Below are 21,164 nucleotides of genomic sequence, written 5' to 3' on the forward strand. Positions count from 1 at the left end.
ATTCACGTACACAAACTGTTACATGTGAAATTATTGTTGGAAAGTTTAATAAAGAAAGCAGTTTACACTCCTTTAATTTCCAGAACCAGTGTGTCCCCTAGGTCTGATAACACTCTTGCCCAGTTGGCTCCTGTAGTAGGCGGGCATGGAAGGCTGGACAGCCCATGACGGGTAAGATCCCACCTCGAAACCCTGGGACAACCTAAGGCAAGGCGCAGTCACGATTGCTCGAACCTAAGTCCCGGAGTGACCTTGGAGTCACTGGAGGAGACGGGATTTAACAGGTAAGGCCACTGGGCACAGACGAAGGGGAAATGTCATTAACAAGGACCAGTGATGAACCAGAGAGAGAAAATACACCCTGTCAAAGGAGTTTGAAACACTGCAAAAGAAACATTTACAAGATCACAAAGATCATAAAGAAACATTTATAAGAATCACACATACAAACAGAAAATGCACTAACCTTACAGAGACAAGCTCATGAAGATTAATGAACAGATAATGATTTAAAACCTGGCTAAGAACACAAACATACGTAATTAAATCAGCCTGCTAATTTCATGAGGGTTAAAATGGTGTGAATGTTGAAGAAAATACACTTAAAACACACTTGGATAAAATAGAGTTGTGGAATAACTCAAACGAAGCTGTATGACAAGGGAGTGAGTTATGGAAAAAAAAACGAAAACAAAAGAGGAGTAATTACTTAGGAGTGCTCTTGCACTGATTTATCAAAGTAAGTGATTAGTATAGAAAGAAAATGAAAATAATTCAATAATGTGATAAGGTTTAAACATGTATTCCTCTTGTTAAGTTGGCTGTTGAGCTGTGGGTTTATGCAAATTAGCTGGAGTGAGTGAGTGACAAAGACACTTCCTGTGTGTGTGTGTGTCGGAGGCTTTCAGTTCAAGAGAGATCGGGGCTGTTGAAGAGTATTGGGAGAAATATATAATGGTAAAGTATCAGGATATTTGATTACGGTGGTCAGGTCTGTTCAGAGGGGCAGATTTGGACAGGAAATTTATAATTTAAGGATGATATGTGGTTGAAATTGGTTTTTATCTTGTGCTGAATGAAAACATATGGCAAAGTGAGGAAGGGTGACATTGTGCAAACGGTCTTTGATCTTTTGACGAGGTTTTCGGTGTGTTGAACGGGTGAAATTTAAGATTGTTTCAGATTTTTGAGGCTGTTGTTTTATTTCCAGAGAGGGTGTTTAATTAAGACATGGATATGTCTGAGAGGGGCCCCAAAAATTTTTTGTAGTAGTGCACTCAGGAAAAAACCTGTCAGGTGATTTTGTTTTGTACTTTGATGAGCTAATAATCAGCTCTCTTTTTTCATTTTTGTTCTAAGCAGGCCTGGAAGACAGCGAACGGACGGCGTTGACAAAATTACCAAGTACGAAAATCAGGTGGGCTTTACAGAATTATAATTGATTACAATCAGAGACTGATTGGCGGCAAGTCTCTGTCTAAAAATGGATTGTATCGATTCAATCCAGTCAAAAGTATAGAGAACTATTTTCCTAAACAGGAAAACGAAATAAAACGAATGATTGAGCTCATTTTGCTGATGTGGAGCATCTGATGACGCGCAGAAGGCTGCAGATCAGCAAAAAATATCATGTGTGAATGCATGGGAGTGAATGTGAGTGGTTGGACCAAGGGGGGAAATAAATAAAAGGTTGACAAACAGGAGAAGTGGAAGACTTAAATCTGGGGATGCTGATGTTCCTTTGGGTGAATTTCTGCTTTGTTGATTTGGGTTAGACCATATTATTACATTATAAAATGCTAAAAGGGAAACATTGTTTGATGTAACTCAAGTTACCATTAACGGAGGTAACACATGATTAATAACTGTTCTGATTAAGTTTATTTTGTGTCATGACACAGACTAGATCATAAAGGGAGAGTTGAGTATGAAATGTAAGGCACAGGTTTTGTTTCCAGGAAGTTCCAAGGATCCAGACCTTGCATGGAGCAACGAGTTGAAGGAGATTTGACATGATGATTGAATTGATTTTGTTCCTTAAACACAGGTTTTCAGGGCTGGAGCAAAACACCGGAGAGGAGAATTGCTGAGCTGTTCTGAGAAATGAAATGACTAACCTTTTTTCCTTTTGATTTGTTAAGCTTGGGTGGAGCATGTTGAGTTTTTTGCCACATGAGATGTGTCAAAAAAGAGAGGGATTTAAGGTTTAATTTGTTTAATTTGAAATGGGTTTTAGTATGATTTTATGACGATTGGGGTTTTTTGATAATTTAAATATGGTAAAATTCTTTAAATTCTTTAAAGAGAGGATTAAAATGAACTGAATTAGGTTTAGAAGATGAATTGCTGATAGTAAATAGATTTATTTTTAGGGTAGAGGAGAGCTTTTTATGAGGATGTTAAAAGTCTCGCTGACTCAAATGAATAATATTGGAGATTATATATGTAGAAATGATTTTTCATACACATTGCATTTTTGTGCCTTTGACGGAGTTGTGGCTCAGAGAGTCGTCTCTTGAGGGTCATAAACTTTTGGTTAACGTTATGATTAGCCAATCTACTGTGAGAATGACCTGAGTTATTGAAGGATTGCACACGCTTACAGACATATAGAGTTCATTAAGACCTGACAGTATTGATTCCAGGCAAAAGGCCTGAAATCCATTTAGCATTTAACTGAATAGGAGTTTCGTTTGTAACTAAATTGGGTGACATGTAAAATATGGAGATAACACATGCAGTTCTAAATTAGTCCTCTTATATAAAATGCAGTTACAGGATAACAAATACTTGTTGAAGGGATCAAGTTTTTGCTTTAAACCAGGTCCAAGGGGGGAAAAGCTTATGTATTTTGGTTAAAACTGATAAAATATAATGACTGATAAAATATAATTAGAATGTACCATTACATTAAAAGCAGCAAAATGAAATAAAATGATAGATTCAAACAGGTTATCACCCAGGAAATGGGAGTTCAAAATACTGTTAGAGTTCAGCTTTTAGCTATGATGAAGTTTATCTAGGAGCAATTAACTATGTGCTTACACTTAGTGATTAAAGTGGTTGTTTTTCTTTGATCCTTTTAGTAGAATAAGCCCTTATAATGATTTTATGATGATTTTTCTTGTGAAAGGTGACTTTAGATGAGAGGCCCTTGCAGCAGTGACAGTTTGTGCACAGGATGTTGATGATCAGATAAGGAGCAGAGAGGAAGCACATGCAGAGACATGCTTCCTTTGATCCTCTTAAAGACAACGCTTTCAGAGGTTCACAAATGCTGAGTAATGTTGAATGAGATATGAAAATAAATGTCGAAAAACCAAATACGTAATTAGGTTCATGTTTTGAGTAACATTAGGTTGAGTAACATTAGGTTTGAATAAAGAAGACAATTGAGGGACATAAGGCAGGGAAGCCGTACTAGGGAGGAAGTGTTCTGTTTCCTTTGCAGGTGGCCAGATTTCCACTAGAGTGGGACCCAGAAGAGGAGCAGAGACCACTTAAGCATGAAGTGTTCTCAAGTGGGAGCGGGCATTTTATAACTAAGACCACCTAGATGACATGAGGTTGTCTGATTTGTTAAGTCACAGGATGCCAAGAGAGGGTCAGAGCTAAGAACAGTGATCCTAAATGTCCATGACGTCAGGGGTGGACAGGGAAACAGTTGAATGGGCCAAGGAGTGACCCAACATAAATGTATTGCGACCTCTGGTGGTCCAGAGGTCGAGATTGGGAGTGTGGGGAATAGAAATATTTTATTGCTATTATTTGCTGCTATTTTATAATCATCATTACCATTTCATGTGATGTTGCATTCAGATGCATTCAGATGTTCAAATATATTGGTATTATATTAGTCTTTATTACAGGTCCAAAGAAGAACCATTTTAAAGGGTTGAGTTGAATCTATAATTTAAAAGTTATTAATGCTTTTATGATCTCTGTGTAGAGGGCAGAGACAGGAAAATACTCTCTGTGCCAAAATGAGACAGGAAACGAAACGCGTCTGCAGAGCATGTTTTGCAGAAGTGAAACCAAAAGCAGAGCGAGTGCAAGCCGAAGAGCCAAAGAGTTAGTATGCATTTATCTTTGATTTAAGCTTTTAGTAGAGGCTTTTGATCAAAACATTAATTCAGTAGAGTACATCTATAGGAATCACTGATAGGGGAAAATTCAAGTTGCTTAAGTTAAGGTCAACTAAGGTTCAGAAAAGCAGATGCACGTACAGACAGACAAATAGTGAGAGGTCATGACACGTACGCCGTACACAGCATGCACGCGCCCTCGCACGTGTACGCACTCACACACACACCATAACAGGTCTATTTTGGTAGGGCAGAAATGCAGAAGTGTGCCGAAGTACTTAGAGGAAGTGCACCCGACAAGCGACAGCGAAGAGGGGAAGCACCGACCCGAAGACAATGTTTTTTAGAGCAATGTTAAAGGTCATGGAACATTTTGTGGTTTGGATTGACGTAAGCTGTACTATTGTCTATTTTTGTAAAAGAGGGGGGCTTTGTTATTGTACCCATATAAAACCTTGTCTCATGATTGTAAGTTCAGTTCAACACTGATTGGGTTGTTGAACTCACACATGTGTTCATTAAAATGCCGTCTAAATTGCACACGCCTGGATCTGTGGTTTTTATGGATTCTTCTCTCAACATTGAACCCCAACACAACCAATGTTAGTTGGCTAGTACACCAAGTTACCACTAGTGTCAGCCACAACACGAAGGTCAAACATTATTAAAAACAAATCAACAGTACAAAGAAAATGCGTTGCTTTTTATGGTAGCAGCTCGGCTAAGCAGCATATATCCATTCTGTCTATTGGTTACCAGTCACCTTTGCTGTCATTATACTAACACTGAGGTTTACCGTGTACAGTCATGATATGTCAAACGTGTCCTGGGATAACCTTGTAGCTCCCCTGCAGCACAGAGAGGATTAGACACGCAGGATGCCCGGAAATCTCCCCCATCCATCACAGAGCTTTCAGAAACGCCCCAGGAGCCACAAAATATACACACATGCATACAGCCAAGCAATCGTCTCATTTGAAATGGGTGTAACATGTACCATGGGCTACTAACTTAATATTGAGTGAATAAAACAAAGCCAAAAACAACCAAAATAGTTACAACTGCACGATCCAGCTTCTTAGTTCTTGCACATTAAGGTTGAGGGTAAAAGGCTCATGTGAAGACTGTGAATAAAAAGGCTGACGCACAGTGTTCAAACACAAAGGAAAACAGGATACATCCCCACAAACGCGCCTTATTTGGTGAGGCAGCTGACAAAGCTCGGGAACAGGCCACCACAAAGGCCTTACAAACACTTGTTCTTCTTGATAATGTGCTAATCCTCATCAAGCTGACACCCTGAAATACCAAGCAAATGGATCACTTTCAAACAGACCGTTGCTGGTTGAGGCTTGCAGCTGTCTGACAGAAAAACACAGGAGGAGGTAAAAAGAAGGACAACACAAAAAATGTGGAGACTGATAAATTGCAAATACTGCAAAGAAATAAAAGCTGGACAGAGACGTTTGTTCCACTGAAGATAACTGATAAATCAGCTGATAAAGCTCCAAAATGACACCCGATGAACTGGTCTGCACTTTGAAGAGGTCATGTTTTCATGGAGTTTTCTCATGTGTCATAGCAACCAAACCACCTGCAGCATACAAATACCACAAAATTCAAACTCGCTCCAGATTATAAAAGCTGACCTTTTCTGAGACAGCATCGGAGAGAGAGTGCGAGAGACAGACACGGGAATTTTTGCAATCCTACCAAGCACGGAGCTCAGCCAAATCTGTGGTTGCCGTAAACAACAGGAGTGGTTGCGAAAGGAGTCGGTAAAGAAGGGAGCGGCACTTGGAGCGCAAGAGGAGAGAGGTGAAATATTCAGAGTGACCCTGGATGCTTGAGTGTCAGCGAGCTGTTTCGGTTGCTGTTGTTGGGTCATGGATGCAGAAGCAGCTTAGCTGAACCTCAGGTGCCCTGAAGCGACACGACCGTTCTCCCTCGTGATGACGGCTCTCACTGCAGAGCGAGAACAGCACTGCACCGTAGCGTTGGCCCAAGTGTCCCAGCTTTGGCAGCAGTTATTACCTCAAAGGTGATTGGTAGCTGTTCTGCTCTGAAGGGCCAGCAGAACGTGCTGCAGCTGCAATGCTGGTGTGACTGCGCCGAGAAGCTGCACCAGCTGCAGCCTCCTCCTACATGTACCTATGGAGACTTTCAGAAAACTGGAACAGCTGGTTGGATTCTGGTCACTCATAGTCCTGTAGAGTAGGACGGCTGCTGAGCAGAAATGTAAATTTTAAATAAGATTTTCTTTTAAATTTGAATTTCTATGTAGACGGTAACAGATTTGTGATTTTTGATCATTTATCACAGTTTGTTATCAGAAGCAGCGTGTAACTGACAGTTTGACCCGTTCAATCACACACTGAACAAGGACAGTGTTAAAAATCAATAATATTGTGTAATGAGTGACGTAATGTGATAATATATTCAGAGGTCTCTTCCTGTTAAAAGGGATTTTTTCCTTCCCACTGTCGCCCGGTGCCTGTTCAAAGGGGGTCACATGATTGTTCTCGCTGTCCTATCGTAGCGTCTTTACGTTACAATAAAAAGCACCCTGCAGTGACTGCTGTGATTTGGCTCTATATAAATAAAACTGAATTGAATTGAATGGGCTGTTTGGTGATTTCCACCTCTAATAATTTGAAATGATGGATTCCTGATTTTGAGTTATAAAAATTATTTTTTTAAATACATAAAAAATAAGAAAACTTTACAATCACAGAATATATTAAGTTTACATTTTAAATGACCAAAAATAATTAACCTTTATGATATTCTAGTTTTTTGAGATGCTCAAGTATTAGGTTCCTCAGATTTTTGATAGTAATTTAACATTCGATGAACAGATAAATAATGTGATCAAGATCAGCTTCTTTCACCTCTGCTTACTTGCAAAGGTGAAGCCATTTCTCTGCTTCAGAGACTGAGAAAGCGATCCACGCCTTTATTTAATCTCACCTCGACTTCTGCAACAGCCTCTACTCTGGTGTTACTTCGTCATCTATTGGCCGACTGCGGCTGGTTCAAAATGCTGCGGCAAGGCTTCTGACTAGCAAGCGGGAGCGAGAGCACATGTCCCCTATACTCGCCTCGCTACACTGGCTGCCTGTTAGTTTTCGAATTGATTTTAAGATCTTGACACTTGTTTTTAAAACATTGCATGGACTAGCTCCTATATATATCTTTCTGATCTATTAAATTGGTATACTCCGGCGAGATCTTTGAGGTCTGCGGACCAAATGCTTCTAGTTGTCCGTAGGTCCAGGTTAAAACACAGAGGAGCTTTTGCTGTGACTGCTCCGAAACTGTGGAATAAACTAAAATAAATAATAATAAAATACTTCTTGCTTTATAAATAGTCAAACCAGACAGGGTCATTTTTGAGCCCAGAGGACAACAGATGTGATTATTTGCTGCCAGTAAAAAACTTGAAGTTGTTTAAAAACAGCTTCCTAAATTAACTTTGACATAAACCCGTCTGTGATCATCTGTTAAAGCAACCGACTCTGGTTGTGAAACAATAATCACAATAACTGATGATTTATTTTATTTTTTACCCGAAAACAAAGAAACATTTCGTATAAATGAGGTGGTTTTAACAGACATAAATTTGAAATGGAATAAAGAAATAGTGTCAATCAAACCAGATGGGGACATTTTTGTCCCCTGAGGACAGCAGGTGTGATTATGTGCTGCCATTTAAAATTTGTAAATGATTAAAAACATTTTTACTAAAATTCAACATACAGCACTCAACTGTCAAATAGTCAAAATTATCTAAACAATTAAATATTTTATTGTCTCGTTTTATTTTCACTCAAAAACAGAGAATACTTTATGTAAACAAGGTCTGGTGGCCCCCAAATGTAAAATAAAAGGTACATTTTGTGGTAATATGTTATTCTTAAGTAAAACTAAGGTGTAACACTGAATTTATTGACAATTTATACTTTATACTTTAAAAAACACTCAAATTAAGTGAGGACATTTTTGTCCCCTGAGGACCACAGGTTTAAGGAAATCAGGAGGACATTATGAGGGTTAAAGACCCATTTTTACTCTTTGGCTTTTAATTCAGAGTCTGGTTATTTTATTGTACAGTACTTTTAAAAACAACAACTGCGGACCAAAGTGCTTTATAAATAAAATTGATTTGAAATTGATTTGATTTCATTTTTAATTCAGGCTTTTGGAGCTAAACCACTTCCCGCCTGCTGTATCTTACAGAATTCCACCTGAAGTCCTTTAAACCTGTCAGCAGGTCTGGTCCTGACTGGGAAAGCCATTCCCAAGGACGCCGTGCTACTGCTCGATCTTAAATGAAACACACAAAGTGGCTACATAGCTAATCTTACAGCGCAGACACAAACATGCTCCTAATGCTTCTAACAGACCCAAACTGCTGCAGAGCTGTGCTTGGACCTCTCCAAAGATTTGGTTGAATCCATGCACGGACAAAGACACCGAAGGCTTTTGATCGTCCTCAAAATAGAAACATTAGAAAAGCAAGCAGGGGCTAATCTCGCAACATGGATTCATGTTTTGTGAAGCCGTGAACAGGGGCCCGTTGTGGAACAGACGTAAAAAGGTTCCCCGAAGCGCTGACGTTACAGCTTAGTGTGAGAGTGAAAGAGTTTTAGACGCGAGTGTGCTGTGATCTCAGAGGCAATCCCCTCGGCTAATCTGGCAGATCAAAACGACATCTGACACCATCTCGTTTGACTACGTGCCTCCAAATTAACAAACGTATTGGGAGAAGGCCAGAGAACAAGGAGACAAATGCTTAAGGTTGTAGTTAGCGTCTGGGTTCAGGACAAAACGGCACAACTGAGACAGGTATATCATTTCCTGTGTGTAATCTCACCATCTAACACACACACACACACACAGAGATACACACAGTACAGGAAACAGGGGAGTTGGGGGGTGAACTTTTTGGAACAAACCCAGGGTCTGTAATTCAAACCTGTCATTGCTGAAGAACAGGGACCTGTTTGGTAAATAAGAGAGGTTCAACATTACAGATGCACAGCTCCCACGCCACATCTGCTCTCCATTCTCATGTGGAATTATTGGGGGTGTTAATGGAGTGAGAGAAAAACTGAGGAGGGGGAAAAATGAAAGTAACAGAAAGCACGGAGGAGAAAACCACAGAGGCCAGCAGATGCATCTAAATGCCTGCAATACAATCCGTGTTTAGCTTCCCTCTGCCCACCCAGGGTTTAGTGTGTGTACCCACTGAGGCTACACAAACCTCATCTTTCAACGCCACCCACAACGTCTCTCTTTTTTTAATGAAACTCATGAGCGGGGGATGTGACTTTATTTGAGTGAGGAAAATTCCACGTTGAGATGTAAGGAGAAGTCTCATGAAAAATCGGAATCCCTGCAGCGACCTGCAACCGTGGAAGGGGAGCTGACATGAGTAAATAATTACTTCGGCAAAAATTCACCTCTTGCCCGCCCTGGTCTGCCGGGGTGGTAAATATAGGATTATGCAAATGAGCACATGAGGCATTGAATGGTTCCAGTTTCACATGCGGGATAGGCCTGCGGTCTGGGAGTAAAAGGGAAAGAGCCAAGTTGCTAAATATGGATCAGCTGAGGAAAGAGCTGCCAACAAATGTAAAAATCCTGCTTCAAATGGAGAAGGCATGGTCCCCACATGTGGACTCCCAGCACAGCGGGGTCCACGGCGGGTTAAGGAAAAACCTGAGAACTTCCCGTCTTATCTTTGGTTTAAACATTTTGATACGTACAACCTGAAGAGTCCCGCAAACCAGAAAACAAAAAAGGGGCCTGACTAAAGTGTTGGAAAAATGAGGGGGAAAAGAAGAAAAACTACCTGATCCCTGGTGCATGTGTCTGGCTCTGAAGGTGTTCCTGCCAGCGCTGCTGATGGTGGTGGTGGAGAGATGGGTGAAGAGGATGAGGGTGAGAGTACGTGCAGGCAGAGAGGCAGCACGGGCAAGGTGAACCGGTCCCTGGGTGGGGAACGGAGCCGGGACCCGGACCTGTGCCTGGATTCTGGAAGAGCGGGCACTCCTGCCGGCCACAGGGGCAGCACACAGCGGAGGGGAAGTGACAGTGCTGGCAGCAGAGTGCAGCAGAGGAAGAGGACGGGGGCACAGCGGAGGGAAGGTGGCTTCTGGCGGAGACAGCAGGAGAAGAAGAGGCGGCTGATGCTGGGGGAAGTCTCCTCAGGGAACCATTCTGTTTGAGCACGCCACCGTTCTGGCTCGCTCTGTTCACTCGCTCAGTAATGTGCGGCTGCTGCTGCATCTTTGATGCTGCATCTTCATCTCTTCCTGCTGTCAGACAGTCGCTAGCAGGGTTGCATGTGAGAGGGTCCTGGCCACTGCTGACTGCTGTCCTGATGTTTGAAGGTGCATGTCCACTGGCACTGAGAGGATGCTGCCCACCGTTGCTGAGGGCTAGAGGGTCGCCGATTCCATCGCTCAGGGCCATCGTCCTCTCCCAGCCGGCGGGTCACGGACACAGTCACTCCTCTGCAGAGGGAGATGATACATTTTAGTGGTCATTCTCTCATTTACCACAATTTACTATTAGTTTTTCTCATTTCGATTCTAGCATTGCAATGTACATTCAGAATGTGGTGCAGTTGTTACAACTGTCGGTGTCACTGCAGCAGCATACACACTGATGATCATCACCATGTAGGAGGAGTCCTTTAATGTTTCTCTTTATCATTGTCTTATCAGTCTACTAAATATGAAGATACAAGGGACAGCTGCTTTTCCACGAAGAGCTGGGGTGGGGCAAAAGGCTGATAAGGTATCGTGATAGGTTACTGATACACTCAGGTCAAACAGCAATATTTTTGTGAAGTGGTGGTGAGCTTTTTCACAAATTCAGATTCGTCTGAGCATTTCATTTCTTCAAACACGTTTTCCCCTTTTTCCCTGAATGAGGTGGGAATGCACTCACCAGCTGGTTGCCAGCAAATACTGACTGAACCTTCAGCTGCTCAGCTGATGTCACCGCATTGTGCTGCTGGGCTGCACCTTGTCCCGTCTCCCTCTCTCTGCTGTTTCTTTTTAATCTCTTTTCCCTCACCTTTAGTCCAATGGCTGCCCTTCCCCGAACCTCGTTCTACTGGAGGTTTCTTCCTGTTACAAGGCAGTTCATCCCATATGGGCCAACCTTTACTTTGCTAAATAAATCACCTTAAGGCAAATTAGTGCAAACTGACGCTACATAAACAAATCGAAGCAAACAGCTGCACACCAACTAAAACTGCACCTACACCACACAACTGTCCCAATTTTGACTTGAGCGTGCTCCGTTAATCCCCCGACGGCTCTGACTGGGATCAGGCTTTCAACGATATAACTGAAGTTATATTTTAACATCTGCATGTCTGTGTCGTGCTGCTGCTTCCAGCCTCTATTAGAAACTTGAGGCAGGTCCGTCCCAAAGTTGGGGAGAGCGGGAAAAAACAAAAACAAACAAAAATGCTTCTTCTTCTTCTTCTTGTGTGTAATCCAGAGAAAACCGAAGTGTAAACAAGACAAGTTGGAGTTATGTGACTGATTATTTCTTGGCGAGCAACAGTGAATTTTTGTAGTCTTGTCCTCACAGTGAGTCCAAGCAGAGACGAGCGGCTCCACAAAGTCACCGATCCTTGTCTGTAAATAATCCACAAACACAAAGCACGGACTCATTCTTACACTTGGATGTTTGGACAGATAATAAATGAGAATAAACACGTAAATGAGCTGCTGGAGGCACCGTCTGCTTCTTTTCTCAGTCTTTGGATGGAGCCAGGATCTTCTCCCATTTCTGATTGTGTCCGTCTGCAGTCTGACAGACACGTTTATCCTGATCTTGTCATTTCAAAGTCAAATTCTGTTAGGGTCATCTGTTCATCTAGACTAAAACAAAAGCCTTGTTTGTTTATTTATTTATTCATCAGAGTCTCCTAAAAACTCCAAACTACCAGTCCTGAGAAACTAAGCAGAAAATCTTTTTCCATTCACAGCGAGGGGCCCCAGAGAGGGCCGAAGAAAAACGGTACACTCAGCAAAAATAACACGCTAATGACATTACACATGCAAAGACATTTAGATTTAAAACATGCAGACTTTTCAACTTTTCTGAATTAGCCATTTCAACTGTGATTGGTCAACACATACAACATTTGTTGTGCAGTGTCCACTTTGGCACACTTAAGGAAAAGCGTGATTTTGCAGGAATGTGAACCGACCGAGCTCCCTGCAAGCACGTCACACACTCTGGATAAGACCGAAGGAAGAAAAAACAGACGCCGTTCTGCCTTTATACAGATCTACAAGTTCAGCTTTACATGTTTGAGTACCTTCACGGCACAACTCACTCTTTCTTTCATTAAAGGGATCATTTTTCAAAGCCTTTATGTCATAAACTGCATCGGGTTTTACTGTGGTTTACTTCCACAGGAGATCATTTGGGATTAAACTGTCTCTTCTCCTCTTTCCCCAGGCTCTGGCATGTAGCACCTTGCCCCTCTCTCCTTCAGTATATATGACTAACACCACTGTTACTGGTACTTTGATGATACGGGCACAAATAAAGTGACATTTTAAGTCTTTTTAACCACTCCTCGCAGGTAGTGAGATATCCATGGCACTCCTCAGGATAACCATAACATCTTCACAGCCAGAACGGGCTTATATTTGATTGAAGCCAATGCAGACGTTTTCCCAATGATGCAGCTATGCAAAGACCTCACCCTTTAGCACTGCCTTAAAGTTCACCTACCACTGGCACAAGCTGGTACCTTAACTAAAGGTCTTTACTTTGCAATCAGTCATCAGTCTAACTCTTCTTAGTCTGCTCTCATATGCAAGTTATCATTCACAAGGTAGCAGAACAGCATCATTCGGCAGTCAAGAGGATGTGTAACTAGCATGTAAAGGATCTTTAGGGTCATTTTCCTCATAACCAATGACAAGTCGCTCCCCGATGGCCTCGGCGTTCAGTCAGAAGCTATATGCAACTATTTAAGACGGTCTATGGAAATATTACAAATTCAAGTCCCACCATGACAACACACAGAGCACGCTCACAAGTGCAGTGTTTGACAAGCTCAGGGTGGAAGGAGGATCACTGCACGCGGGCGTCATACGTTACAGAGTGAGCATAATGTTGTGTTCAGTAAATCTTGCAGCTCGTCATTGTGAGATTGTAGGAACGACTGTGGCTGTAAACTCATCAGGAAAGTGTCTGAGTCATAAATCAAGCAACCAAAGATGTCTGAGGGTTTCTGTCCCACATGCTTCTATTTTTGGACCATTGTCACTTTTTTTAAAATTATTTTTTAGTTTCCCAGTAAAGATGCTCGTAGGTTACTCGCTCCAGGTTCTAGTTTTAGGACACTTTTCACTAAGGACGACCCCTGTGAGAGTATGTTCTGTATTTTAATACACTTAAATCCACAAATCATGAGAAAGTATACTCTTTCATCTTATTTCATAAAGTAAATAAAAAGAGCTCCCGTGGAGGCAGTCATGCAGATCTAAGTGAACTAGAAGAACACACACCTGTGCAGTAAACTTAAAGACGGATGGTTTTTCTCTGAAAACTTCACCTGTGAAATATTTGACTAAACTCATTTTCGCGTCTTCTCATTGCAGTCACAACAGTCATAGAATGGGCCGTTTCAGATCAATATGATTTATGGAGCATGAACGGGCAGAGATTTTATGGATTACAAAAAGTATGAGGAAAAAAAAAAGCTTCCAACAAGTGAGGAAAAACAGGAGGTTTGTGCTACAGTTTCAGCCCCAATTACAAAAATACACACAGAAGACCACATTGTTTGTGTGTGTGTACACACACACACACACACACACACACACACACACACACACACGTATTAGGGCTGCCACAAACGATTATTTTGATAGTTGACTAGTCACCGATTATTTTTGCGATTACTCGACTAATCAGATCATGCATCCATTGGATGTAAAACGTACAGCTTATTGCACCAACATGCATCTGCTCTTATATAACTATCATTAGCTTACAGCTTTAAGTGTTTAAGGCAGGGGTCTGCAACCTTTAACACCCAAAGAGCCACTTGGACGCGATTTCCACGCAAAAGAAAACACTGGGAGCCGCAAATACTTTTTGACATCTAAAATGAAGATAACACTGTATATATTGTTTTTTAATTATGCTTTGTGTGAACAACTAAGGTGTGTTGCTTATGAAATCCATGAAGTGCTATAGAGAAAATTACATTTTATTTACGTAATTAACACACTTTGAACTCTTAAAGAAATATAACAAAAGCAAAGACACCCAGCTGAACTAAAATGAGCCGCCACCCTTATATCGCCTTTGGGCTTTTGGAGCCTTGACCTGACTTTTAAAAAAAATAATTGGAAAAAAAGCACTATGCTGCTGAAAAATGAAAAATAGATATTTACAAAATTCTTCTTAAATATGTATTTTACCTGGTTAATGTGTGGGGAGGCGGACGCACCTGAGCGGCACCCGCAATCATGTTCATGGAAACATCGTCGGGTCTGCCGTGGTATGTTTACAATGGGACTTCTGCTCCTGAACCTCTGCGCACAGCGTCTGGAAATCGAGGCTGTACGAAGTCACTTTCATCTTTACGCAGGACTGTAAGCTGTCGTCTGTCAGGCGTGAGCGGTGTGTTTTTAACATAGTTCATGGTGGAGAACAGCTGCTGACATAATGTGGATCCGAAGATCCATAATTGGCTTACCTGGGGTTGAAAGTCTCGATAAATGCACGGCGTTTCAGCGGGTATATCGGCTTCCACAAGTGTGACACTTATTTTGAGCGATCAAAAAATAATAGAATATAATTTTATATTTATATTTCAATATCACAATAATCTTCCAATTTAGAACTACAAGTTAAAAAAAGAACTAACATAAATAAAATACACTTCAGCTAATTACTTAAAAAAACTAATTTATTTTCCCAAACCACGCGGAGCGGCACTAAAAGGACTAAAGACCCGCATGCGGCTCCGGAGCTGCAGGTTTCCGACCCCTGGTTTAAGGTATGTGGAACTAAAAATAAAGACAAGATGATAGTTTATTAAACTTCTAATGAAATTTCTAGTTTGAAGGAACAAACCGAAAACAAATATAACAAAATAGCATTTTGTGCTCAGTCCTCACAACTATATTGAACTTTGGGACTATATAGTCAGTATAGCAATCTACACGACATTATTGTTCATAGCCAGGAAAGTTAGCTTTTCTACATGTTCTGCAGAAAGGCTTGCTCTCTTTTGAGAGCAGATATTCCCTGCTGTGGAGAAGATCCACTCCGATGGGGTGGAGGTTGCAGGAATGCACAGAAAAGATTTAGCTAGCTTTGATAGTGTAGGGAAACGTCCCTCATTTTCGCTCCACCATTTAAGAGGATGATCCTTTTTAGAAACTGTGGCTTCTTTAAAGTACAGCTGAACTTCACTTCTCACAACTTGGACATCTTGGTCCTCCTTAGATGCTGCTTTCTCATTGTCACCCTGACTGTCTGTGTCAGACTCAAGGAGGTTGTCCAGAGCAGTCTTTTCAATTCTACCTGAACCATTGGCCGTCTGCACTTTTGCATGTTCATGTGTCCCAGCATTTGCTTCTTTGACAGCAAGCACTTCAACAGTCCCCTGCACTCTGATGACATCTTCAGGAGCCAAAAACTTCAACTTTCTGTATCTGGGGTCCAAGGCAGCTGCGAGAATAACAGGGTTTTCTTTGTCTGCTGAGAAAGTGCATATACTCCCCCATTTCTGTGTTATGCCTTTTTCTGCACTGGCAATGAAAGATTTTCCTGAGCTCGTCTCCAGTTGGCTTTGGTGTACAGCCCGTGTCAGCCCTTTGACCACCTGTGGAAGACCTGAAACAGTTGTGTACTGCTGTCCACTAAGGTAAACAGTAGCAGTCTCAAAAGGTGCCAAACCTTGCTTCAGTTCTTCAAGCAGCACCCACTGCTCTGGCTTCAAGTCGAGGTAGTGTTTCCCCCTTGGCGTTACCTCGGGATCTGAAAGAGTGGCAGTGAGAGGCCAGCGCTGTTCGAGGAGTCTCTCTATCATGTGGAATGTATTATTCCATCTTGTACCGACATCTTGGATCAGTGTATTTTTCTTCACATTCATTTGCTCCTGTTTCATTTTTAGTCTTGTACTAACCAGCTCACTTCTCTTAAAGTGCTCCACTAGCTGCCTAGCAGCACCTAGTGCTCTGCTGATGGTGGTTTCTTTGAGAGCAGTATTGACTATGAGCTGGAGTGTGTGTCCAGCACAGCGGATAGAGGCCCATCCATGTTTTTCTTCAAGCAGTCGCATTGCTGCCACCATATTGGAACCACTGTCATGTACTACTGCTTTTATTTTGGCAGGCAAGATGTCAAACTTTGTTAGCACCTCTTCCATCCACGTCACTATATTGGCACCAGTATGCCTCTCCTCAAGAGGCATGGTATCAAGGATGAAGCTCTTCATCTTCCAATCTTCACTCAGGAAATGGCAAGACACACCCAGGTAGGCCTCTGTTGCACGACTGGTCCAGACATCAGCAGTCAGGGTGAAGAAACCTTTGACACCACCAAGGGTCTGCTTTACCTAAAGATATGTGTGTGGGCGATCGTGGCTCAAGAGTTTGGAGTCCGCCTTGTAATCGGAAGGTTGCCGGTTCGAGCCCCGGCTCGGACAGTCTCGGTCGTTGTGTCCTTGGGCAAGACACTTCACCTACCGCCTACTGGTGTTGGCCAGAAGGGCCGATGGCGTGATATGGCAGCCTCGTTTTTGTCAGTCTGCCCCAGGGCAGGTGTGGCTACAACTGTAGATTGCCTCCACCAGTGTGTGAATGGGTGGATGACTGGGTATGTAAAGCGCTTTGGGGTCCTTAGGCAGGGCTAGTAAAAGCGCTATACAAATACAGACCATTTACCATATGAGATGATTTGGAACAATAGTAAGCATTAAGGAAATATATTACAATATATTTTTTCATTATTAATAATGCTTGTCAGTTTATGCATCAAGATTTAAATTTACCAATTGAATAATTCAGTTACATCAAATACAGTTACGTATGTTAAACAATAAACATTCAACATATCAGTAAAAAACAAAAAACAACAACTTTCCATTACATGCTTTAACCAAGATTAATTTATTGGTTGCTCAGTCAGCAAGCTCTTAATATTATTTCATCATGAAATGTATTAAATTCTAATACAAATTGCTATTTTGTGTTTGTGGTGTGAGAGAGTGGAGAGAAAGAGAAACCAACCTTCTCAAAGGTAGCATCATATTTCTTTTCCATCAATTTGGTGAAGTGGGATCGGCCTGGTAGGTAGTTATCATGGTAATCTGGGTTGAACTGCTTGATCATCTCTTTGAAACCTTGATCATCAACCATAGACGGGGTCTCATGTCCGTCACCAACATGTTCAAGATTGATTCAGTCAGGACATCTGCTTGCCGAGGTGTACATGTTGTTGGCTTGGTGACAAAGTCGTCCATTGAAGACGAACGTATTTTTTTTTAGCAGTCCTGTAATGTAACGTTTACAGCTATCAATATAAGCAATAATAAGTAGTGCTCTCAGCGTTAATCTCGTCAATACGACGTTAACGCGGCAAATCCCCGTTACCAATGCAAAATCTGCAAAATGGAACTTGCAGATTTTGCATTGGACCTTCTTTTCTTTTGTTTTGTCAAAATGCTCCCAGACTTTCGAGTTCCGTTGCCGAGTAGCCATGATAACGGAGACTGCTGCTTCTTCTTCGTCTTTGGCGTTTAACGGTATCCTTGTAGATGCATTGCCATCTGCCGCCATCTTCTGTTTCAGTCTGTTATTACACTCTTAAATCCTACTGTTATTCCTGCACCTTTCAGGATTTTACGGCATTTAAACGACGCGTCGACTATTAAATTAGGCGTCGACTATTAAATTAGGCGTCGACGATTTTGATAGTCGACGTAATCGTGACTAGTCGACTAATCGTGGTAGCCCTAATATGTATATATGTGTGTGTGCGCGTGTGTGTGTGCGTGTGTGTGTGCGTGCGTGCGTGTGCGCTTGGTAAGAACAGTTTGAATTGTTTCAGCGTGAGATGATCCTGTCACCTGTGTAAGTTGTGTTTCACTGTCAGTTTGAGTTTTTAGAAACAGAGTCTGAATTGGGAGATTTAGGGGAAAAAAGGATTCAGCAAAAAAACCCCTGAAAATTAATACTGAATTTCTTTTTCTGATCAGAAGGTTCAATACACACTCCGTTCATGGTTCAATAAATGTTTGGTCAATACCAGTGCAGCTCCACTAAAAACAAATCCACTGTGCATCACATGTTTACTGTGTACTAAAGTCAATACTAATGTACTGAAATGTACTGTTTCCTCACCTTCCACACTTTTTACACATGGAAGCAGCAGCACGAGTAGCATGTCATTATCTTTATGAGTGGGTATCCCTGAAGTTCACCACTAAAGAAAAACGTTACTTTTCATCTGGCAGTTTAGCATGAAAGGCTCGTGATCAGGAAAACTGCTCACAGCTTTTTCACTGAATTAATAAATGTGCTTAACTCAAACGCTCATTGGCTACTGGAGGCAGTGGAACGGACTAAACAGCAGGCACAGTTTTAAACCTGTGTACCTGAGTTCATTTGAAAAGGGATGCCAGCACCCCGTGGACGGATTGATGGCTTTGGGACTGACGATCTTATCGGAAACAATTACCCAGTCTGCCATGACCCTTTCTGTTAGGATGTTACTGATTGGTGGATTGTGAGGAGGCAGTTGTTACCTTCATGTTGTTCGTGTAAAAGGACAAGAACCGAGTGAATATTAAGGGTTAAGGGAAGCTTGAACTTGACAACAGTGACAACTGTTACACTAAGTGTATTTGTAAAATGGATTTCAACTTTAAAGCCTTTGTTTAAGTTTGCTTCACCGTGAGTGAGACTCTCGATGCGTGAACACTGTTATCTGCGATGTAGCGGAGAGATAAAGCACGAAGAGGAGGCTGTTGACGTGGAAAACATTTCAGATGCTTCAGACCCAAACTGATTACTGTAGTGCTTCAAATGCTCCCGCATCCTGTGAAATACGACTCCTTTGTACTGATTATAATGCCACTTAAAGTCACTGTGACTTTACCGCTTTGAAAATACCAATGACGTTGAATCTGTGCACCTTGAGTTTTACCTCAACCTGAACCTTTCATGGACGTCCTCACATCTGAGCAACAAGTCATCCATCACAGTAGCCTGTTTTTCCCATCCGAGACGTGCAGAGTGTGTGTGTGAGAGTGAGAGAGAGAGAGGGAGAGAGAGAGAGAGAGAGAGACATCTCAACATGAGCAAGGAGAGAAGAGAGCTGAGGGAAGCCCAGATGAAGTCATTAGTCTGACTCCCACAGCTGTCAAAGAGCCTGGAACGGCTGAGAAAGGGCCGGACTGGGAGCAGCAGGGTTTGAAGGACGTTTCCAGAGTGCTTGAAAGTCAATGAGCTTTTGCTCAAACTGCAGACACAAGCTGGGCCTCGCATCGCTCTTCAAAATAAAAGCTGACAGCCGGACCAAGCAACACCTCGAACAACTACAACTCCTCTCACTCCACCTATTCATGTAGGAACGTCTGCTGCTGTTTATCAAGTGTACCAAGAAGGATTTCAGCAGAATAACAAAAAAGGACGAGGCAGCACTTGATTTGATTTCATGGAGAAAAATAAATAAATAAAATGCTGATAATATTGCTTACATAGTTACAGTCTGGTTTTTCATTACGTAAAGTTTTTGTTTTTACAGAAACTCTCCTCTGTTTAGTCAAAGAGCTGCTGGTGCTCGGTCAGAGCTCGTCCAACTGCAAGTTTGAATGTACATGTTGACCTTGTGTTAAACCTGCACGAGCGCACAGACGAGCACGTTTGCAGATTTGGGGAAACAACCGGCTAAGAACAAGCCCACTCTGTTCAACACTGACAATGACAACAGCAGCTGTGAGAAAACCGGGGTTGCTGTTTCACTGTTTGAGACACTTGAATTTTAATATGCTAATCTGATTCAAACCAGCTCCCTCAAAACTCCAACATGACACAAGAACACCAACAAACCAACCGAGTCAGCAGCAGACGAGCAACCCTCAAGGCCCGTGAAGCTGAAGTGCAATCTGATTTCTTCTATATGGCTGAAAGCACACGGCAATACGTGGCTCCAATTTCCCAGATTTCTTGCACGACCCTCCGGCTTGGGTGGAAATAGCTGACAGGCTCTGAATGTCTATGAGAAGGAAGTGTGAAATACAGTGACCCCGATTCCTAAACCATCACTCCTACTTAATCTGACATGTCAAACTCTGTCTAGAGTCTGTGAACGTGATGAAGTGCCATTTCCCTTCATTCTCCTATTAAAAAGCTGCAGCTTTAATGGATTACTTGTGCCAGCAGGGATAAAGCTATGCTCCGTTCTCCTCAAAGCACAAAAGGCTTCAGTAAGAAAAATCTCTCAGTCCCTTTAACCTTAAAAAAAAAAAAAAGACAAAAGAAAAAAAAAGAGATTCACAGCGCAAGCAGCTTGGAGTCACGCAAGTGATGACGAGGTGCTTCCTCGTCTTCTTCTGCTGCTGTCTTTCATGTCAGGTTTGATTACGGGGTGTGAGAGAAGAAGAAACCTAAGGCGACAGGCAGCTAACAGCTCCACTAGGCAAGGTATCCTGCATCCCTTTAATTAAAGCTAATAGGCAGCAATTACCAGGAATCAGTCAAGAGACGGTTAATACCAACACTGCCTCTAATAATAATTAGAACATCAACAGCAGGCATTCAGTTTGTGCTAGGTGCACACATGCCTGGCACTGCTTCAGGACACATGCTTGTGGTTGGTAGAGAGGTTTTTCACACATGTCCCCCGGTACAGCTGGGCTTTAAAAGAAAAACAACTAGACTGGGGTAGCTCGCCATGTCATGTCTATGTCATGTTTATGCTTTCATTACAATTTATATGCTCACTACAAATATGGCATTATGTTGCCCTTTAAAAAATGTGTTTACATGAAACGCTCCAAATCTTCCCCAG

General features: G+C 42.0%; 2 protein-coding genes across 9 annotated transcripts in view; both read right to left on the reverse strand.

Annotated features, from left to right (window-relative positions):
- The window catches only part of disp1 (dispatched homolog 1 (Drosophila)), a 114,903-nt gene that overhangs the window by 31,965 nt on the left and 61,774 nt on the right, over positions 1 to 21,164 (reverse strand). For 7 of the 8 annotated variants that reach the window (XM_039598813.1, XM_039598816.1, XM_031734163.2 and 4 more), the window contains one exon: positions 9,943 to 10,606. In XM_039598813.1, the coding sequence (XP_039454747.1) occupies positions 9,943 to 10,565 (623 nt within the window). In that variant the 5' untranslated portion in view covers positions 10,566 to 10,606. Of the gene's footprint in view, positions 1 to 9,942; positions 10,607 to 17,380; positions 17,969 to 21,164 lie in introns of those variants that run through there. The other variant, XM_039598815.1, reaches the window with a different exon arrangement.
- Positions 15,304 to 17,509, reverse strand: LOC120433193 (E3 SUMO-protein ligase ZBED1-like). The gene is made up of 2 exons (XM_039599066.1): positions 17,381 to 17,509; positions 15,304 to 16,707 (listed from the first exon to the last, which is right to left on the reverse strand). Exons 1-2 carry the CDS (start codon positions 17,507 to 17,509, stop codon positions 15,304 to 15,306), a joined length of 1,533 nt encoding a protein of 510 aa, XP_039455000.1.

This window comes from Oreochromis aureus, linkage group 15, assembly GCF_013358895.1.
Source record: "Oreochromis aureus strain Israel breed Guangdong linkage group 15, ZZ_aureus, whole genome shotgun sequence".
In the NCBI taxonomy this organism is placed as follows: Eukaryota; Metazoa; Chordata; class Actinopteri; order Cichliformes; family Cichlidae; genus Oreochromis; species Oreochromis aureus.

Bases quoted from the DNA above. Each gene is read 5' to 3' on its own strand.
- LOC120433193 (XM_039599066.1), bottom strand. From the start codon at position 17,509: ATGGTTGATGATCAAGGTTTCAAAGAGATGATCAAGCAGTTCAACCCA. The intron at 16,708-17,380 runs GTTGGTTTCTCT...ACATATCTTTAG, and splicing joins ATGATGCTACCTTTGAGAAG to GTAAAGCAGACCCTTGGTGG.